The sequence below is a fragment of the Spodoptera frugiperda genome, chromosome 3 (genome assembly GCF_023101765.2).
Source record: "Spodoptera frugiperda isolate SF20-4 chromosome 3, AGI-APGP_CSIRO_Sfru_2.0, whole genome shotgun sequence".
Taxonomy (NCBI): Eukaryota; Metazoa; Arthropoda; class Insecta; order Lepidoptera; family Noctuidae; genus Spodoptera; species Spodoptera frugiperda.
In genome coordinates this window covers 7,341,349-7,364,490 of record NC_064214.1, presented here as the reverse complement: position 1 = coordinate 7,364,490, position 23,142 = coordinate 7,341,349, and the positions used below count along the sequence as shown (strand labels likewise).

Sequence of the window (23,142 nt, the reverse complement as noted above, 5' to 3'; positions counted from 1 at the left end):
GCGGCAACACTTTGCTCGCATGATAAAACAGTGAGGGTTTGCCACAAATTTTTAACAGAGAGCGGTAGTATCGAAACAACGTGGTACAAAAATTTCATTTTCTTTCACATCAAAATCAGCTGTGAACATCAGTATGGCCGCTCCATTATCTAAAAAATAAAATTGTTTTTGTAAAATCATACAAAAAAAATAGTAAAGTGCAGTTTTCGTACTTACACCATCTAATTGTACATTTTGCGAATAGTGTTGATGTTGACTAAAAGTGTTGCGTCATGACAGAGACCTCTCACTGACAAACAAATACAATAAAAATTGCGACTCGCTTATTACGGCGACTTATTGTAATTTCTATTGGACTCGTATAACGTTACTGTCGTTCGGTTGAGGGCTGATGTTATTACTGAATCGTTATCGAAATTTATATAATGAGTAGTGTTAGATTGAGTTTTGTATCCGTGGGAAGGATAGCAGTGAGAAGAAATTCACAAATATCGGGTGAGTGCATAATAATTTCACTATACAGTGTTGTTTTTTTGCTGGTTGGCGTTGATCCAGGCTCGTGTCGCAGTATCTTGCGATGTTCTTTGTGTTCGAATGCGTACGCGATTAGGTGTTTGATAACAAAACGTGATGTTTTATGTTGCTTATCTTGCGTGGTGTACCTAGAGCCCGTACGATACACGCGTGATGGCGCGTGTTAGGCGGCTGGACATTCCCGCTGTAATTAATTCATAGTAACTCATTCTGAAGATGTTTTCCTTCCATTGCGGTGCAGGGCCTATCAAGGTGAATGTGGAAGCAAGGTCAAGGGAGTCACGTGTATCAATGACACTGGCCGCATAAATATCATTATTGGAAACTGGTATTTTGATTCTGTAATTTTCTAATTGGAATCCATCATAACACTATGATAAACATCAACATCAATGATAGGTGCTGAACTTTAGCACCACAGTGAAATGTCAGATTCCAATTTTGAAAACAACTGGTTTAGAATGTCATTATAATGTTACCACATAAATGAAATACCTATAATTGAATAAAAAAAGAAAGTTGTTGTGCATGCAGTATTGTTGACTTTTGCTTTGCCGATAATACCATGAGAAATTATAATATTCTGTAACCAATAAATGACAAGGCCTCAATTAGAGCTTGCTTTAATTGTTTACATTACAATATTGAAAACAAATGTAAAATGCCAATTATTTCCTCAATTCTAATGATAATTGAAGCTTATCATATTATTTTTAACCTCTATCATAGCCAACTGGTGTCATGTCTGCCTTTAATTACTTATTTTTAATAATATGAAGATGTGCAATGAATCAATATTTATTTTCTATATCATGGTTTTTAAACAAAACAGCTTCAATTTTGTTTTACGTTTCATCATTGTTACTAAAACTAGTTTACACTGAGAAAAACATTAGAATATACAATACATGTTACCGTAACTAATAACATAGCTGGCACTGAGAAGAGCTAACAACATATCTATTGTCACATAAACAGTACAGTCCGTTCTTTTAAAACGTAGTTATTAAATGAGAATATTGAATTTCTTTTCAGGAATTTGAAGCGGTAACTTACTGCTATTTCAATATTTCTAAGTTAAATAATAATCTAGACACACGGCAGTGTGTCCGCCAAGTTCGAGCAAAAAACCGACACACCGGCCGTGGGTTATTGAGGTACCCACCTTGAACATTATCTGTGTATTGAGGTACCTGTTCCATTACTATTTAGGTACCTATACTACTAAAAGCTTTAATATAATGTCTTCAATAAAAGGTATCCATAGTTGCAAAAAGTTATAATATGAAAGATAGTTTCAAACCTTAAACTCTTATTAAAACCTCCTTTCTTAATATCAATTTTTATGTTATTTCATATTTATTTACTGTGATAACTAACTATCTGTTATGTAAACACAATTATAATTTGAATGTTTTTGTTTACTCCTAAAGTTTGTTCAAGTTTTTAAGGGTTAACAAACTTCTTATTGGAAGCTGTTACTTATCTGAATAGTAGTGACTTTCAATATCTGGTGTAAGTTAAATAATAATATTTACTTAGGTGACACAGACCAATATAAATACCTAAATATTATTATTGTTTTAAAATGACTGTATGTTATTACAATACCACCTACCTAGTCTATCTATGAGATATAACTAGGTAAAAAATATAATGATTCTCTTTCAATTCAAAAAAAAATAATAAAATTAATAGTTACTCTGGTATTATAATAGTTACCAAGTTTCTTATGGCCTACTACCTACTTAGAATGATTTTACGTGTCATTCAAATGTTTCGAAAATTAGCAAAAATGTATTAGCATTCCTAGGATACCAATAAGATCCTAAAGGACCAGTAGCCTACTGGCAGTAGCTAAGGGACCACTTTCTAAGTTAGATCCTACAGAACATTAAGCACCTAGGGGGTGGCACCTAATTTCTGAAGGGCCAAAACATCACTACAAATTCCAAATTCCGATCACAAAAAACAACATAATATTGGCAACCGACAGAAGGCTAGATGTCTGATTAAGACGTGCACCAAATCCGTAACTTCGGCCGTCTGCTCGCAATTTAGTAGCGCCTAACCCTGACCGATTTGAAAGCACCAGCTAAGGTCCTGATCACCTTATCGGGCGGGCGATTACATGTGCCCACTGTAGAAGGTGCGTTGACATGAACTCTTAATGGTATCTCCACGTGACGCGACTGTAGGTAGCCACTGATAAGTTATCTGTCAACTAAAAACAATTGAAGTTGTTTGGATTTGTTTTTGTCTCATTTACATCGTCTGGAAATACCTATGAAGATTTACAGGATTACTGCCTCGTTTCTGTCTGTCGTGCGATCTAGAGCTACAAAGGATCAAGATAAACGCAGCTAAAATGTAACTATGTCCTGATAAAGTACCAATGTGTAATTTTGACTCCTAATGTTAAAGATACGCTTATATTCAAAACTATCTACCTATATTTACAAGCAAACATAGACGAAGATTAACGAATTTATAATTAGAAGCATGTCTGAAGAAGAACGTACGATAAAGGTTGACCCGGTCAAAATGTTCGTGCCCCTTTTTGACGGCCAAAAACAAGTTGCTTTCATAAAACATTTATAGCATAGCAGATTAGTAATCGTAGAAAAAAACGACCAGTTAATTAACGCATGTTCATGAACTGTATGATTGCTCATTATAAAATCGGTAAATAAACGTGAGTTACCAGCGTAGACAAAGAGCCCACTTCCTAAACCCTGTTACTATCTAACTTACGTAACTATTTCACACTTTCTTAAACAACTACCGTTTTGTAAAGTGTACAATGTTTATACCTACCTAGACCAATTTAAAGTGCACTATTTATAGTGCATTTTGTCGAGGGCATTGATAATACACGTGTGGATAATATTAGATGTAGCGATGTTGAAAATTGTATTGCCAAGTGCGGTCTTTATTGACGATGACTCGTGTTTTTGTTGTGTTGCTGTAGTACACACTCGTAGTTCCTTTCCTTTCATTTGCGAGAACTGTGAAAGTTGTTGATCAACGCATCTTTAAGTGTAAGTAAAATTTGTAGCAAACGAGGCACTATGGAGAAGGGTGTTTTTGGCATCCGTCGGCGCCGCGTCATCAAATATCGTTTTGAGACGTCAGCGTCGGAGCATCTTGAAAAACCTAGACAATAGCACTCTCTCTTCTTTTGAATAGTTGCTAGAGCTAGCCATATATTGTAGGTATTAGATCTTTTAACTACCGTCGCAAAAACGTGCCTTTGCTAACAATATTGATACGTCGTAAAACAGCAATTAACTGTGACAGCAATAACACGTGTCCAGTTTCCAATAGGTCGACAACACGCATTTCTTATTCACTTCCGATATAAACAACATTTCTTATTTGGTTCCTGTATCTATTATTTTCTGATTTCCTCTAACCATTTACCTCCATAAGAGTACTATATGTGTTTAGGTACTATATCCAATTATGTATAGCTTGACTGAAGCATGACTAAGCTCACATAATTGTAGCTTTCATCTCGTATCATTTCCGTATTTCTAACTATTACGTCATTAAAATGAGCGTTATTATGTTATGATTATCAAATTAAGTAATCTCTGTTTGGCATTGTTTGTTTTTTTGCTTTGGAATACGATTTGTTATAAATAGGTAGTCCACGCGATACCTAAACACATTATTCGCAACTGAAACGATTTTATTCTTCAGAATAAATTAGACTTTTTGTGGGATATAAATTGAATTAAACTGGAATCAATAAACCAGAATAAATTAGATTTCTTTTTGGAATAAAATAAACTAACTCAAAAACATTATTCCGAAAAAAGTCTAATTTATTCTGGGGAATAAAATCGTCGCGATTTGCGACTACAAATAATGTGTTTATCACAAAAAAACGCATATCTCTGAAAAAAGTACCGCAGAGCCTCCGAAACCTTGTAAGGCGTCGTTTTGTAACTTTTTTCAAGTTTCTGCTTGATATGATCTAAAAGAGAGATCGAGGAGAGACGAAAAAAGGTTAAGAAAATGTCCAATAAAGGTTTATTAGTTAGTTAAGTCGTGATTAAAACAGAAGCAGAACAAGCGATGACCTCTACGTGATTGTTTTGTTGTTACATAGTGGCTGACGCATGCTTCGATGTCAACCCTACGTCACGAGTAGCTACTGATCACATCTGTAGAAAGGCACGTCGCACGCACATGCCTGATTAGAGATCGTAGGAAAATTAGACTCGAGTTGAGATGATTGGGCCCTTTCTTCTCTAACGACTATGTAGAGAGATTTATCTTCATAGTGAATGGCCCTGGATGTAACTGTCTCTGATGTAATATGTTTTGTATACTGATGGACATAGTGCTTAATCTTGTACCTCGTTAGCATTCTGTTAGTAATCTTCTTCGTCATTACTCTGACAGGATTTGTGTCAATAAGAAATGGCGGACATTGATGACAATGGTATTGCGTATTCTTTCAGTCATGATTTTGCTCAATGCAACTTAATGAGGATGACGTCTTTCTTTTGCTAAAAATATCAAAATAATCACACGTCATGCACATTGCAGAATGATTCGACTAAGTACCTAATCAGCTTATCACAGATACTAACGATTATTTAATCACATAACGTGTTTGCACGTGCCTTCTGTTTTGCTTCGATAACTAACATATAAAAATAAACAAGTTTACCATCTTATGCAAACTTTATACTAATACATAATTTAAGTACGTATTTACTTTTACTTTGGTTCTTATGTAAATTGGCAATTTATTATACGCGGTGATTATACCGTCTGTGGCCCATAGCGATGCTGGGCGCGTAACTCACGAGATAAATAGATAGGCACATTATATTTAAGTCTTTAAATCACACTTACGGAGAAGGCAAAGCCAGTGAAAGATGATTGACACTGACAAAAAAAATCATGGCCAATGGGATATCATTAACAAGCAAATCTCAACTCTAAATGAAGCCATAAAAACCTATTTTATGTTTTTGCTTCTCGGGTTTCATAGTCCGTGAGCCGCACATAACATTTGTAACTTCACCTAGATTATCTAGAATGTTAGGAAAGTGAAAGTAGTTACGTCACTCCCAATCATTTTATTACATTGTATGCTAACGATTTTTATTTAAATTTTACTAAACCAGATTCATTGAAACTCGTTTCACACAAAAATCGCTCGTTGAACGAAATTTTAGCACCTTTATTTTTTTATATCTTGCAATATGACAATAAAATGCTTTGTTGTGTAACTTTTTAATACGTTTTGGTCTGAATCCACTTTTCAATTCATAAATTTAAATTAAGGAGTTTAAACTGTTTCGATTTGTATGATAAGCTGAAAGTACTACATGCCTGCTCGTTGTAGTTTATGCTTGATTTCTCGTTCTGATATGGAAAGGGAAAATGACTTTAATGGACTATTACGAAGATTGAAGTGCAGACAACAGCTTACGGCGTGATTATAAACTGAATGACAGCAAAGAGAGAAGACTAAATTACTAAAATGGTTTAATCTAGTCATAAACACGGACTGCTAAATAAATACAACATTATTTAAGAAGAACATACTTTTTTCTACTAAAATATGGTATATGAAAATAATGAGTTACCACAATCATAATATGTACTGGTTTGATGACGGAAAACTTAAGTCAATGTTCATTGATTTCCTGCATTTAATTTTGATTCTGTTGACGCCACATAAACATGTGCATGCAACATTGGATTCGTTTAAAATTCGCGTTGCGTAACCACCTTGTGCTAGGAACACTATAACTGTTACTCACTATAATATAACGGTTATTCTATTAGATATTGGTATTGAGTCTGAATGACTAAACCCAGCTTTATTTGGACACAAAGCCCAAATTGCATGTTCATTTCTAAAATCGCTGGGCATTGCAAATATTCCTTGTCATCGCGGACTAATAAACTGTTATTGGTCTTATATTTGGCTCTGATAATACTCTTGTCTGCATATACCATTTTGACATAAACCTAAATGCGTATTGCGTACCTATTACGTGAATCTCAGACCCTGATAAAAATTAATTGCGAAGTTCCTGATAAGCTTAAAATGAACGAACTTGTAAACTTGAAACGCAACTGACATTGATTTGTTAGCCGTTGTTTTTAATTCGCCATTTTGTGTTGATAAACAATACTTGAAATGCAGTTATCGTAAATTACTCAATTTAGTTTAATATTACTTTTTAAATGTATTTTGATTGACCGTTTTGATGTCATTTCTCATTGATAAGACATTTTAAGTTATCATACAAAAGTTAATTTACTGGGTCTAATGGGCCTGTCTAATTAGTATGTATCATTTTGTATTTTTACGAACAAAGCATAGGTAATAACCATTTTTTCAACAAGCAACTCCGAATTACCAAATGTAGGCAGTAAAGGCCATCAGTAGTCTTCAATCCTTGTCCGTAAAAGGCTTTTGAAAAAGTTTTAACCCACTTTGAGTTGCACAATATAATTACCTTGACATGAAGCTGAAGGATATTAAGCAGTAACAATCGCAGTTAATTGTAGGTACACCGAAAATCAGTGAAGATTCCTTACTACTGGTTCTTGGCTCGAATTGGGCCAAGGTCTTTAACTTTTTTGTTGTTGTATCCGAACACATCGTCTGTCAGCTTTAATGGAGTTGTGGTGAGGTATAATGAAGTGGTTTTATGTTAATGTCAATAAAATGACCTCAGGTTTATGGAGATGTCACGGTGTCATTCCATTTGACCTCTTCTCGTCAGTTTTGCTCTGTAAATCTGGACTGGAAAGTTACCGCGAAATTGATTCTGTTGTTAATTTTATTAATCAGTGATAAAACAGATTATTGCAATGGACGAAGATAAACTATTTTCCTTTTTTTATTTTTATCGCTAATCACATGGCCTTCGCATGGCGTGTAGTTTGGCGTGATTTTATTAAAGAAATTATATTATCAAAGGATTATACTAAGCCAATTTGAGTATTTTTATTTCTTCATATAAAATTAATAACTATAAAACAACAATATTTATTTTATGATTATCTGTTAATGTCGGCAACCAGTTTTCTAGCCACTTGTACACTACAATTCTTACAGACCAATAAAATACAAAACATTCTAGGTATTTCTTTCTTTGCCATGGCATTTAATAAGAAATTATCCTTAGTCGTCTAAATGACCTGCAAGATGCTTACATAATATATTTAAATGACCGATAACACATCAGCATAATATTAAATTCTGAACTTCTAAATATAACCTCGCTGCAATTAAATTGGTTCTTACTGTATAATTCTGGTTCATTTCTATGATAAACATATGGCAAGGCAAGGTCTCTCCTTCAAGCAGCAACAGTGTAACGTTTTCAAAGTAGACATCGAAATTTGTTCTTGAAAATGTAATTTTAATTAGGTTTTAAACATTTTGTAACATCATATTAATAAAGCCTTAAAATATTTTGCAACACGTTTCGCTACAATTGCCAACTGGTTCTTAAATACCTAGTGGTACTGTAATTCCATAAATGTTACAGTGTTTACCTTTGATGTAGTCGTGCACATTAGAAAGGTTGGAGGCTCTTGTTTTCACACTCGGATCGCCAACAATGCTGGTGTTATAAAGCAGGAAAGTAAAACGACATGGCCACGAACAATAGTCTCCATTGTTAACCAAGTTCTCAGACACCATGGCCATCCATCGTCTTGTAAACTATGCATAATTAGAGTGAAAAGCTGCAGTGATTACGATTTCCTTTGTCCTTTGTTCTACATACATTTCTTCATCTTTGCATAGCCAACATTCCATAATTTTGGAACCGAGGTAAGAGCAACAAAATTGGCACCCGGCTCCTAAACTATAATTGATAATGATGTCCACAAAATGCGTCGGTTATTGCCAAATATCAACGCGTGGCTGTGGTTTGTTTATGCCAATTTGATACACTTAAAGAAAGCAAAAGTGGATATTACGAAACGAGGCTTAAGTAATCTGTGGTTATTTAAAATATTATTAGTGTATAATTTGAGCAAACTGATTGCACAATATCTTGTGTCCTGCGACAGTGGCGCCAAGTTGTGTACACACAATACTGCAATGCTAAATGTCTAGCTTTATCTGTGCCCAGTACATGCTAAGAGCTTTGGTTACATCATATTAATCCTTCGGTTTTCCTTAAGAAATACTCTCATACAAAGATGGCCTCTCAGTTACTCGTGTTCGATTTGAAAATCGAAACATGTTTGTTTTTAATAGTTAATTAGCATTTTAATGTCAATTTTATTACGATATTCAGATTTTTGGGTTACGCATCGAATACATAACTAATCGTCGAAATTATCACGCAAATTAGGAATAACAAATAAACCTATAGGTTTCAAATCTTTATGCTTAGTTCTTATATAAAATACTAGACCAAAAGCGTCATTAAACAATATTTTATCTAGTCATCATGTAGCAGCATCCTAACATTGAATTAAGTCAAATATTGCGTCTACATACAGTATTGAATGTCAAGTTCAATCGGAAGGAAAATCTTGGAATAATTTCAATAAAACTGACATAAGTCAATGCATCTATTTGATGCTAATACGTAATTTAACTTTGGATAATCACCTTGAATATGCAAAAACCCGAATGACCGATCTACCGGTTTTGTGACCTTGCGTGTTAAAATGTAAGTAATTTTATGTTTTGTAGGCATACATAATTTATTACTGTTACTGGTTTTGTGTTGAATGAAATTATAGATTGTTATGCCTACTCTGAGGCGGTTCTTAGACAGGCGTCTAACCACACTTTTAAGTGATACTTATGAAATACCTATCTCAATTATTCCAGTTTCCAATTAGTTGCACATGCCTTTGTCGTGTAAATCTTTAATTAAATATTTAATTAAAATAATTGCACGTGTTCCGATAAGCAATCTTTTATTTTTGTCGTCAGGGGAGAAACGGGGAAAGTATCATCGTCGATTATTTTACATAAAACAAAAATCTGTAACAACTTTATGATTGCGTGAAAGTTTAAATTATCCAAGTAACAAAGATTTTGCAATTTCTAGATTTCATTTGTTGTGAAAAAGTTTAGGTAAATTGAAGACCAAACTGTATTTGCAATTCTCATCTCTCTCGACTGTTTAAATCTTCTTATTGTCTAGTAGTTATATAAAAAATATGATTCAGAGATACTGAGTATTTCACTACGTAAAAATAAACTTCGCGTAATGTTAAATATAAAATCTATTAGCATAATAAATTAATAACACAATAAAACCCACAGACCTTTTGCTTAAATCGTCTTGGTGACCTCGAAAGCAGTCAAAGTCAGTTAGATAATGTTTTATTTCATTGTCAACAGGTGCTCAGCCATGTCGTACTTTACGACGGACGTGCCCTCGAGACTTCAGCACTTGCTCGGTGCTGTGCAAGAGCCCCACCGAGCAACCACCCGGACCACCACACTCACACCCACCAAAGGAAGCTGCTAATTCAGGTAAGATCGATCCCATAAGATATACATATTTCATTATTATCAAAATATTCGTTGAAGTTGTCCAAACTGTGATTGACATTGATTCATTCATGACGTTGATGTAGCCTATTGTATATCACAAACATTACTGTCTTGGAACCACTAGCCAGTCACCTAGAGGTGTTTAGGCTCATATCTTTTGATTGACTAAACTCAGCCTTGAGCTTATTAGTGCACAAAAAGGTCACTATAATAATGCAAGCCTAAAGTAAAAGCATGTATCAAGTATCCACCTGAAGGTCGTTTTCAGGCATTAATTGAAGGAAATGGGTTCTTTGCAATGCCTAAAATTGCTTGGCTATCTCATTATATAGTGAGGCGATTGCACGCTAAATTATTTATTCTCTGTAGACTTATAGTTCATTGCCATGTAGGTAATGTTTTATGCAACAGCATTTAGTTAAATTACATGTTTGTTTTGTTAACTTTATACAATTTTTGTCATTATTTTGTAAGTGACAAGAGCAATTCCACGTTGTACTCACGCCAGTGAGGTTGTTGGAGAAAGCTGCGAAGCTACACTGGTATCTTTAGTTCTATTACTTATTCTGTACTTTCGGTTCACATCTCTAACTTTCGCTGAAATTACCACGATTTTCTTGGTTCTTTCTCTTCAGGTTCAACATCAGGTGGCAAGAAGTCAGGGTCTGGTAACAACAATGGAGTCCTCACGTGCCCAAAGTGCGGCGACCCCTGCACCCACGTCGAGACCTTCGTTAGTTCCACACGGTTCGTCAAGTGCGACAAGTGCCACCACTTCTTCGTGGTACTCAGTGAGGTTGACACTAAGAAGAGCATTAAAGATAATGCGGATAATAAGTCTGGATTCTACAGGTAAGCTAAATTTATTTGAACTTGAAACATATGCTAGACGATTGACCATTTTGCATGTAAATAAAACTTCATAAATAGTATTTTAGCACCTATTTTTTTGTCTTAAAATGATACTCGTGGTTACAGTGTAATTTAGCATATATTAGATAACATAAAAATAATAGTGATTGAGAGCCAAGCAATACGCAATAAAATGCAACTAAATATTATTTACATTACCTATTTATTATTTGAACATAACGGTTGCGTAATGTTGCCAGGTGATAAATTATGACTCAATTTAATGATGATTTATGTCAAATGACTGTCACGTAATATTTTTCATTGGTCCTAAAAAAAATTACTTATATTTACTTTGGCTAACCTACTTCTTACATACTACTATTAGAAAATCATACAGTATCTTCGTAACTTATATAAATCAAAGACCAATCACATTTTAAGATCTAAAATTGCAATCAAATCTCTCTTCGAACAGGTTCTGTCAAAATTTAACTGACATTTCCTAATTATGAGATCTAATTCATTTCGAGATTTCGTAAGTTTATTTAGGCGAGTACTCTCGGTCATAAGGTTCAAATTTGTGTCCGTCATAACGTGTCGGTGCGCTCAACATGTCCAAATTTGCACAAAATACGATTTCCTGTATCCTGTCGTGATTTGCTACCAAATTAGGTTGACGTAAGTTACGATGGGAGTTTTTTGCAGTCGTTTTGTCAATTATTACGTCTTTGTAGCACGTTTAGTTAAAGATAGTAAATTAACAAAGAGAAATTGAGGAAATATTGGTACCGAAGTATTTGATTTACTTCCCATTAAATAAGTAAAAGGGCGGAAAGTTTTTGTCATTGTCACTTGATTTCCTGTCTGAGTTTTTGTATTTACCTATAAAGTGTGTTGATATAATGATGTCCAAGTTTTCATTATATTAGAAATCACAGCTGAACAATGTGCAACACTTTCAACAATCTTGAATATACTTAGTTTCAATGGTCTGTCGAACACACATAACGTTGTAAAAAATTTGGATTCTCGTCAAAGTCAGACAATCAGATTCGTCCGCCCGCCACATAAACAACGTTCATAAAAATTGCCAGAACACACACAAAGGTGTGAAATACATATGAATAATTTATACAGTGTCGGACTGCAATGACCAAGCAATAAACTCATCTATCTTGCTTTTACATCGGAGCATTTAATATTATACTAGGGTTGTTGAACTAACAAGTCTCACTGTTGTGTCAATTTGGCTGAAAATGCGTCAGTACAAAATTGCAGCTATCGTATCCTATTTATTCTGTAGTAAAACAACGTTTTAGCCGCTTATCAGGTATAAAACTGTGGGCTACTATAATAAGGTTATCTATAATCAACAATGTCGTTGATTCATACACGATTACTTGATTACACGGTTAACTAAAGGGACGCGAAGATAACCAAAATGTGCTGATCTATTTTTGTACGTACCTAGTGTTAATAGTGCAAAGTTTCTTATAAACACAATGATAAATTAAATGATGGGACGAAATGCTGTTTGAAATAAATACTCGACTATTAAAATTTATGTGCGTAGAATCAAGGGCTTTACCGCGTAAATTATATTTTGCTTACGTTAGATACTTCATTTGTTCTTATTTCTCATCATCCCTAGTCAAATACATGGTTCATTGAACGTCTCCTTATCAGACGCATGAAAACGAAGGTTTCCCAAACAAATAGTGGCGATACGCATGTTTTACTAAAAAGGTCTTTGCTCTCGATCTTTTAAGGAAAATTTAAATCTTAGGAAATTGTATGCTAAATTATGTATGACAGCCGTGACACTTGTTCCATTTTACCCCAGTTTACCGTATTTTAAGGGCCAACGGATTATTTTTAATTTTTAAAATATAAAACTTGCTAGGTACTGTAGGTACGTATGCAAAAATACAATAAATGCAGATACATTTAACCAGTGAAGAATCGTCAGTATTTGCTGTAGCCACAGATTCAAAGTCACATTGAATGAATAGCAATTTTTCACTTAAATCCCCACGTTTAGAGCCATCGACCCGACGACATTGTATCACACTTTTATTGCTTGTTTGCATAGTTTGTTTTTACTCGTAGTGATAGGCTAAACCACAACATTTTTAAGACACAAACCAAAATATATATGAGTAGTGACATTTTCCTCAATACTTAACATAATACTTGTAATTTTGATTATGTATTCAATGAGCACATTGTTTGAATTTATAACAGCACTTCGGAAGAATCGCATTATCCAAATAAGGTTGCAAAGTGGGATTACCCAGGGTACGATTTTGGGACCAACACAGTTCTTAGTTACCAAGTCCGATTCTACTGAATTTTCATGTAAATTTTCCTATTATAAGATCATTATGTAAATGTTGATACGTAGTAGTGTATGTAAACACGGTTTAACTATGTTTATCACTACGTTGCCAGACAGCCTTACGGCATTTTCATATCTTACCTTATCTTGCTCCCTATCGCAGAATTTAATCCGAGAAAAAACAAAACAAAATGCAGTTAAGTTGATTTAGTTTTAAAATGTACGTAAGACATCAATCACTATATAAAAATAGCATTCCAGTACATTATTTTAATGATCTAATGCATGCAAGTAGGCATAATATCAAGCCGATAGAATATATTAATTAACAACTTTGATTACTCATAAATCATAAATTTCCTCATTATTTACTTGATGTTTAATGATTGTATGTACATTAAATCTGTATCTTTATGGAAATCAGTCATGATTTCCTTGTCACTCGCTTTCCAAGTTGTTTTGTTTCACAAAAGGCCGTAAACTGAGACGGGAGGTACGGCCGGTCGTGTGTCATGTTAAAAGGATTAAACTTTCACTCGTACTCTTTAAAAATGTAGGGCTGCGGTATCCTTGACGGTGAACCCGTAAAATGGCGGATCTTAGCTTACTCTTTTGTGGTTTTCTTTGAATTAAGTGCAACTCATACATATTTATGCGTCCACTTTCTGATAAGTTTGAATAAATATCAGTTTTCCTCGAAAACTTGGAGTCAGCTGCTGCTGTTGATTACATTGTCTCGATTTTGTTTTGAGCCACAGCACGGCTATCTATCTATTACTGAGAATTCTAAGTAGAAAAATCCACGAACTAGACTTGAATTAGTCCCTGTTAACATAATTATTATATTATGGGAACCGTACGTTTTCATAGGTTAAAAAATAGTTTTATCATCAATTTTTCTGTAGGCAATATTCTATCCAAATATTTTCAGCTGTATTAACACGATTAAGTAAAAATAACCTCATCAAACATGATAATAAACCCCATATTTCTTTGTCCCCACAGAAAACCTCCACCGCCTCCTAAGAAAATCTTCGAATACCTAAACAAACACGTCGTGGGCCAGGAGTACGCCAAGAAGGTGCTGTCAGTGGCCGTGTACAACCACTACAAGAGGATCTACAACAACGTGACCAGCGTCGCGCCGGCAGACGCCCACCATCCTTTACATCACACGCACAGAGGTAAGGGACACTTCATCATCACCATACCAGTCACAAGTCCACTATTGAAATGAGGCCTCCCCAAAAGGAACACAAAACCATCTTTCGGTAAAGAGAATTTAGCTAGAGGACAGTTTTCAGCTTCTCCTATAGTAATATAGACAGTCTTCTGGACTTACTATGGTTTCTCTCCCATAGATCTAATAGAAGAATATTGGAATGTAGCCTATGGTACTCCTAGATAATAGCTAAAGACAGGTGAAAGGAGTCTGAAGTATTAATTAAAGGTTGGCCGTAGATGCAGCTGATTAAAAATATTTAAGGATATGTTATGCCTATTTACGGCTTAATTAAGTTTACTTTATGCATAATTATTCTTATCAAAAACCCTTGATATTTTTCAATAACCTGTAGGATATTATACGAAGGTCTTATTGCCAATTATTACGCCTTTCTCGCTATCACATTTTATTTTACTTCGCATTGACTCGTGACGATTGTAATGTCATAAGTAAATAATATCTTAATTAAACTACTTTAACAAAAGTACGATTATTACAATAAATCGTAACCAAGTGTAATTACTTGTGTAATTTACACAACAAGTAGGTACATAATACGACTCAATTTTTTTAATATTTTTACCTATATTTTATATGTTTTATTGTTATGTTACATAGACAAGTATTTTAACCTACATTTCGAAATATAGTTTATTGAAAATGTCACTCAACCGCAAACAACTTTTTCACGAAACAAATAAAAGTTGGAAAGTACATAATGGCTCATTTAGACTAGATCGCCGTAAAGCGCGTCGCGAGCGCAAGTGCTTTTCACTGAAAACAATTGTCAATAGTTTGCGTGAAAGTGTGGCGAATGGTGTAAAGATGTTGTCATTACGCTTCAGTGGGCACGTGACCTTATGACAGTTTTTTTCTAAAAGCAATCTATGCCTTATTCGTTAGTGTTTTCACGCTTCCGATTTCGCTTTGTTGAATCTATTTTTGTGTTAAAAAAGTACTATTGTTGCTGTAGTGCTGTCACAAATCTATCTGCTATCGAAAAATGGTTAGCAAATAAATTGAGAGTTTAGATTTTGTTTTATAGTATCCATGTTAAATATTAGATACTTATTAGTAGGTACTAGTAAACTGTAAACTGTTTTTTTTTGCTTATTGACTACTTTTGTTCGTTCTATTATTATTTGCTTGTTTTGTGTTTATGTCTTCATCATCATCATCATCATCAGCCGAGAGACGTCCACTGCTGAACAAAGGCCTCCCCCTTGGTCCTCCACGTAGAACGACAAGCCGCCACCTGCATCCACTGGCTCCCCGCCACTCTGACGATGTCGTCGGTCCACCTAGTGGGAGGTCTGCCCACGCTGCGTCTTCCGGTCCGCGGTCGCCACTCAGTCACCTTCCTGGCCCAGCGGCCATCAGTCCTCCGAGCGACGTGGCCTGCCCATTGCCACTTCAGCCTGCATATTTTGAGAGCTATGTCTGTAACTCTTGTTCTTTGGCGAATTTCCATATTTCGGATTTTGTCGCGCAAAGATACTCCGAGCATAGCTCTCTCCATCGCGCGCTGGGCGACTCTGAGCCTTTCTAAAAGGCCAGCAGTTAGGGACCATGTCTCGGTACCGTACGTCATCACTGGCAACACACACTGGTTGTACATCCTGGTCTTCAGACACTGCGGGATTTTTGACGAGAAGACTTCATGCAACTTCCCAAATGCTGCCCATCCGAGTTGGATTCTTCGAGCGACCTCTTTCTCGAAGTTGGACCTACCTAGCTGGATGATCTGACCCAGGTATGTGTAGTGGTCTACAACTTCGAGTATATCGTTCCCAACGACAACCGGTATAGGTGCAACATGGACATTTGACATGATTTTCGTCTTGTCCATGTTCATTTTAAGGCCCACCTGTTGGGAAACGGTATTGAGGTCGCTGAGCATGGTGTTCAGCTCTTCCAGCGACTCTGCCATTACGACTATGTCATCGGCGAAACGGAGATGAGTGATGTATTCGCCATTAATGTTGATGCCGCGTCCGCTCCAGTCCAAGAGCTTAAAAACGTCCTCCAGTGCGTTCGTGAACAGTTTCGGAGATATAACGTCTCCCTGTCTCACGCCCTTCCGCAACTGGATTGGCCTCGTAGTCTCTTCCTGGAGTCGGATGCGCATGGTGGCGTTGTTATACAAACACTTCAAAACCTCGATGTATCTATAGTCGATGTGGCACCGCTGGAGAGACTGCAGCACCGCCCAGGTTTCGATTGAATCGAAGGCTTTCTTATAGTCCACAAACGCCAAGCACAGTGGTAAGTTATACTCCTCGGTTTTCTGTATAACTGCTTGTTCGGGAGGCTGGAAGTCATCAAGCCTGCGTTCGAGACGGTTCGTGATGACCCTCGAAAACAGCTTATACACATGGCTCAGAAGTGAGATAGGTCTGTAGTTCTTTAGCAGACAGTTGTCGCCTTTTTTAAAGAACAGAACCACCACACTCCGTTGCCATGCTACCGGCGTGGTTCCCTCGAGTATGACGGAATTGAATAGCTTCTGGAGGACTAAAAGTATCGGTTTTCCACCCGCTCGCAGAAGTTCCGACGTGATTCCGTCATCGCCCGGCGCCTTGTTGTTTTTAAGCTGTTTGAGAGCCATCCTAATCTCGTACAGGCTGATGTCTGGGATATCCTCAGTGTAGTGCCGCGTCAGTTTAGCTCTTGGGTCCCGAGCTGTACCGACGATGGGTTGCCGTGTTGAGGTGTATAACTGTCCGTAAAACCTCTCGAGCTCTCCGAGGATCTCGGACTTCGACGAGATGACGCTGCCATCCTCGGTCTTCAGCCTCGTCATTTGGCTTTGCCCAACAGACGAATTCTTTGCGAAGACTTTTGAGCCCTTGTTTCGCTCAATTAAGTCTCTGACTCTTGCGGCGTTATAGGCCCGCAGGTCACGTCGCATGTATTTCGAGATTCGTCTATTGAGCTTGCCGTATTCAGACATATCGTCTGAAGACTGCAGCCTCATCTCGCTACGATCCTTAAGAAGTTTTAAGGTTCCGTCGGAGAGCTTTTGGGGCCTGTTTCGGCGGGGGTCTTGAAGAAGTCTGACCCCACTGCTCGGACAGTTTCCACCAACCCATTATTTATCTCGTCCACGTTTCCACAATCAGCTAGACACTGGAAGCGATTTTGCAGTTGGAGTTGGAACTGCTCGGGGTTTTGGATCTGGGCACGTCCAGGGCGGAGCGTGGACTTCACCAGGCGTGACCGCTCTAGTTTTACATTGATGTTCAGTGTGCCCCTGACAATACGGTGATCGCTACCGGTTTTCACCTTCGCTATCACAGAGACATCACTGAATATACGTCTTTCGGTCGCCATGATGAAGTCGATCTCATTTTTGGTAGAACCATCAGGGCTTATCCATGTCCACTTCTTGGCCGGTCGCTTCTGGAAGAAGGAGTTCATCAAATAGAGTCTCTCCTCTCCATAAAGTCGACCAGCCGCTGGCCCCGATGGTTTCGCTGCCCATATCCAAATGGCCCTATTCTCAACTCATGTGTAGGTTTTTTTGCTTATTTACTACTTTTGTTCGTTTTATTATTATTTGCGTGTTTTGTGTTTATGTCTTACTGACTACGTTAATTAAATTAACTGACACATTTTTTTTTTGGACTACAAAGCATTGACACCTACGCTATTGCACAATCATCGAGTTATTACATTTTTGTTATGTGGCAATATTGCACAAGCTATTGCACAAATGGTAACATCTGTGACGAATCAATGACCGATGCACCAATTATTGCACCTAGGCAACAACTGCCGCAATTTTATCGCCTGGATTACGAAGCATGAAGTCTAGAATTATGTACGGTGCTAGTACCTAGCTAGATGGTCCCCCTAGTAAGCGGCACTAAAGTATAACTAGCTAAATTGGTACTAAGCCTATCCTTTGATGGGAACGCCGAACGCGTCTACGAAGTAAAAATGTTAAAGGGTTCAACTCCTAGGGTCGAGAAAAGCATTATAGGATATTATTGATTTTCAAAAACTGATTAGTAAGTAACGTACAGTACCCTTAGTACAAGTAGGCTTTACGTTTATAGTAAACGAAAGTGATTGGCCGGTTCGAATAAACCAACCAATCAGAGCGCCGAACGCGCTCTCGTTTTGATTACTTTAAACGTAAAGTAAACTCGTACTAAGGATGCAGTTTAGAGCTGGTTCTGATGTGGATAATTTAATGGAAATTATACCATAACTAGTTAAAATAGGTATCATATTAATATTTGCAGTCTGGAGAAGTAATAGTGTGACTTTATGACTTTGACAAAACAAATGAAAAAGTCTTCATTCGTCTGTCATGTGTTTGAACAGTTTTACAGAGAAGAAGATAGAGGTCACCTCTAAATAATAATGTCGTAAAATGTATTTAGGTGGCTTTAATAGTTATCTAATCTTTATTAATTTAATTACTTATTATAGTTTGTATGTTTATTTGAACCCATTAATCTCAGGAAGTACTAGTTCTATTTGATTTTTTATTGAGGAAGGCTATATACTATAAAACACACGCTGCGATGAGTAGGAGACCGCGAAATCTTGCTGGAGAAGCTAGTTGGAAATATATTTATTGTTCTATGATGATATAAGAGCTATCTTACCTAAACTGGTAATATCCTGAAATCAATTTATATCAATTAAAGTACTATTGCTAATCGAATTACGAGTCATTGGTCACACTTACTTACTAATCGTCTTAATTGCAATAGACCACACGTTTTTACTATATAGTGTGATTTGACTAGATATTGTATGTTTTTACTAGATATTGTATGTTTAATGATAAACACCTTGGGTTCTTTTGATACAATAAATTAATCTTTTTCAATGATCAAACGCAAACTAACGTCATATTTCCCACTTTAATAGGAACACCCTTTGACTTTATGTGCTCTTTGCTTTCTTTTTCCTGTGTGTAATCATATTTATAATACATCCATTTCACATAGATTAACAGCTTTAAAGCCGTGGCGGTCACCGGTGACCGACGTTAGCAGAGGATTTGTCTTCAACAGTTTTCTATTGGCAGTCAAAGACTTAAAATTGTTCAACGGTCCTCTGCAAATTGGCTTCGGCTCCTCCTACGCCTTCCAAAGGTCCGGGACCCTGTGGTCTCGTGAATGGAAGCGAACATCTATACTAATATAATAATTATAAAGCTGAAGAGTTTGTTTGTTTGTTTGTTTGTTTGAACGCGCTAATCTCTAGAACTACTGGTCGGATTTGAATAGTGTTGAATAGTGCATTAATCGAGAAAGGCTATAGGATATAAAACATCGCGCTATGACCAATAGGAGCCGAGTAGAGCGGGTGAAACCGCGCGGAAGTAGCTAGTAATAATATATTTTGTAAAACGGTTCCAGATCTCCTCCACTTAAGTCACGGCAACAACAGCGGCGGCGCCGAGGTGCTGGAGCGCCAACACCACGAGCTGAGGCTCGACAAGAGCAACGTGCTGCTTCTGGGACCCACTGGATGCGGTAAATTACCAAGTTTTACTTACGTTACCTTAGATAACAGTACTACATGTTAAAACAAATTTTTCACTAATGAATAGTGATTCTTAAAGATGATTACGTTAAGGTAAGCAAGTCCAAGTTTTTAGCTGGAAATCTAGTCTTGTTATCAAAGCTGTCTTGCTTTCTTTGTGTGTGTGTAAAATCCCCCAGATATAGGTATTACTCCCATAATAATTTTGAGCAATTTCTCTGTCAGTTTTACTTTTACCCAAACTTTCTACGATCAGTTCCAACCATTGCCTATCAGTTACTCTAATGAAAATCCTAATGAGTCTTACTGCCGTACTCAGAGTCATTTAATAATAAATTAAACAATTCCTTAGCAACGATTTTGTTCCGAAAACAATTGCTAAGGACTGGGTTAAGTAACCATTAAATGAGATTGTTTGCCTGAAAGCTCTCAGTAAACACAAGTAGCCATGCCCAAAACAACGTCTCTCGTTGCTAAATACTCTCTTAAAACTCAATTTAACTTCAACCAATTACAATGCCATTCACGACCGCTGGAAATAAACATTAAAGAAAGAATAATTTAAGCATCGACAGCTCACTATTCACATATTAAGTACATTAAAATAAAATACGTTAATTATCTTCTTGTAAAAAGTCAACAGTCGCATATGTTCTTAATAAGTGTCAATAGTCTTGCCCAACAGAGGTGAAGCGAGACATTGTACTATTATATAAGGTGTGAATCATACGTGAATGTAAATATATACATTGTTTTAGTACTGTATTTTGTTTGTTGCTATGGAGATAGTTTGTAAACGTTGGGTTTTTTGCATGACCTATGATTGCTCTTGTTGGGTAATTAGTTTGTACTATAAACGTAGGTTTTTTGTATAGTAATCGTGATGTTGTATGATGTATGGTATCTACTCTTATACATAAAAGCAAGCATTCTTACTGCATAAAAGAGTTTATGATATAAATCAGGGGTTCCTAACCTTTTCCTAGTCAATACTAAATCCTTATTATGTTAGGAATCACTATTAGTATTACTTTTTTCAAGTGGTCCCACTTTGATTTTCTCATTTATATTTAAAAATAGTGACTTTGGATTATTATTTAATCACTCGTTGGGAACCACTAGAAGCGAAAGGGTTATGCCTGAATCTAGTCATTTGACGTTCTATTGTCTCTGCCTAGCCCAGTTTGAGAAAGGCATGACAATATGTATGTGTGTAGATATGTATCCCCTATGTATGTGGTTGCTTTTTATGCAAATTGAAACAGATAGAGATGTAAGTTAAAAGTCGGTGTAAAATACAAATACGTGACCTGAATGTAGGTGGCATTTAAATGTTATATCTCGAAATGACAGCAAGATTTATCTTTGAGATTTGTTTTTGTGACATGGCGACTCAACGCGCCATCTTTGGCTATCACTTTCACGAAAGTAAAGTAATAAATTAAGCGTTAAATAGAGTTTAGATGAATTCATTTACCAATGTTAGGATTCTAAGCTAAGTAAGTCAGAAAATTACAAGAATTGTTATAGTAAGTGGCGCTCTTTAGTTCAGCCTATCCCCACGACGCAAAGGCTTTAGTTTATGTACAGTGAATGTATGTATTAAGATATTAAACAGATCAAACAATGAGTCACGTATGACGCACTCCGGTCCCTCGATAAACAAATATTTGTAGAACACTCGCCTTACCAAAATATGAGAATAAATTCAAACAAAAATGTACCTCGTCATTGCTTGATCTACAACAATTGTAAATATGTAATTGTTAAAAGGTGCTGTAATATTCAGATGGAATTTATTTTAGAGGTATAATAAATTGTTTAATAGAATAGTGAAGTGAGCTATACCAAAGTGTAGATTCTATGGAGAAGAACGAACAAAAACTCCATAGGTTACTCTTTTTCAATCAGGTTCACAAATACAATTCTTGGTTACTCCTAGGACGAACAGCAAGAATTTCTTAAAAGTAGATAACTATTGACTTATCAGTGCAATAAAAATTGTTACACACGACACTTGAATTAAAAGACTTCAACAACAAATTAAGGGTCTGGACATCTTAATAAGTCATTAATAATATTACCTACTTCATATTAAGTGATCCAAGGCCAATATTTCAACATAACATTTACTCTTTAATTCCTTACCGAACCACTCGTGGGTGGGATCACCATAAACACGAGACCTGAATGCTAAACGTTCAAAACTGTTTCGTATGCAGAGTGCATAAAGTGCAAATTAAAGGATTCTCATTAACTGCAGTGCGATGTTTTGTTGCAAAAGTATTAACTGTTTATGTCATCTTAGAGAATCTATTTGAAATGTTGTCATAGCGAAGATAGCTACTATTTTAGTCCTATAGGGCTCATTTAATTGACTCAGGTTAGATGACCTAAGCTAGAAACCTAAGATTAACAGGTATAGCATTCTTATATGCTAGGCATATCATCAAAATCATCATCAGTAATAATTGTTGTGACATCCAAATTAAAAATATCAAAAATATTTTCTGGGAAACCATTCAACAAAATATTCCTTGGTTTAGAAATATTCAGCTTTTTTATATAACTCATATTTGGCGTTGTTAAAGCTGGTTCTGGTCGGACCAGTTTTATGCAACAAGAATGCAATATTTTAGTTAAGTCTAGCTAGCATTGTCACTGATTCTTTACACTCTTTTTTACTAAGATTGAGTAAAATAAATGCTTTCTGATTTCCTAATCTCTACCTACTGACTCGCAACAAAGTCTAGTGGAATAGCAGTTCTGCAATCCATTCACAATCAGATAAGGTCAAATCACCTTAGAAGCATTTGTCTTTATTTCTTCTGCCCTGAACCCTGGCTGTTGGCCAAGAAAACGAGACATACAAACACAATTCAGCACAAAAGGGTTCTTACGCAACAACAAATGAGTAACCACAGACTGCAACAATTTCATAACAAAATCTTAACAATGTACTAACTTGTTACATTATTCAACTCACGCGCATCCTGCCGCAATTACAACTAAATAATGAGCTTTCTGTATGACCAGCCCATGTTGTCTATTTAAAAAACACTATTTTTGTTTAACGAATAACGAATGTTGAGCGATTTCTTTTTTAAATTCTATTTTTGGAATGTCAAAATGCAAATGCGTTTCGTTGCATTAATTTGCATTTTTTAT

The 23,142-nt window shown here is 36.1% G+C and overlaps 1 protein-coding gene and 1 long non-coding RNA gene across 10 annotated transcripts in view; one reads left to right on the top strand and one right to left on the bottom strand.

Moving 5' to 3' along the window:
* Positions 1-23,142, bottom strand: part of LOC126912822 (uncharacterized) — a 57,470-nt gene that overhangs the window by 25,245 nt on the left and 9,083 nt on the right. The window lies entirely within an intron of this gene.
* Positions 69-23,142, top strand: part of LOC118274145 (ATP-dependent Clp protease ATP-binding subunit clpX-like, mitochondrial) — a 298,109-nt gene continuing 275,035 nt past the window's right edge. For 8 of the 9 annotated variants that reach the window (XR_007707451.1, XR_007707450.1, XR_004783458.2 and 5 more), the window contains exons 1-5: positions 69-495; positions 9,893-10,027; positions 10,684-10,900; positions 14,247-14,425; positions 19,848-19,964. Coding sequence is in view for 6 of the 9 variants with exons in the window: in XM_050706806.1 (XP_050562763.1) it covers positions 426-495; positions 9,893-10,027; positions 10,684-10,900; positions 14,247-14,425; positions 19,848-19,964 (718 nt within the window). In the remaining 3 variants the exon portion in view is untranslated. The remainder of the gene's footprint in view (positions 496-9,892; positions 10,028-10,683; positions 10,901-14,246; positions 14,426-19,847; positions 19,965-23,142) is intronic. The other variant, XM_035591542.2, reaches the window with a different exon arrangement.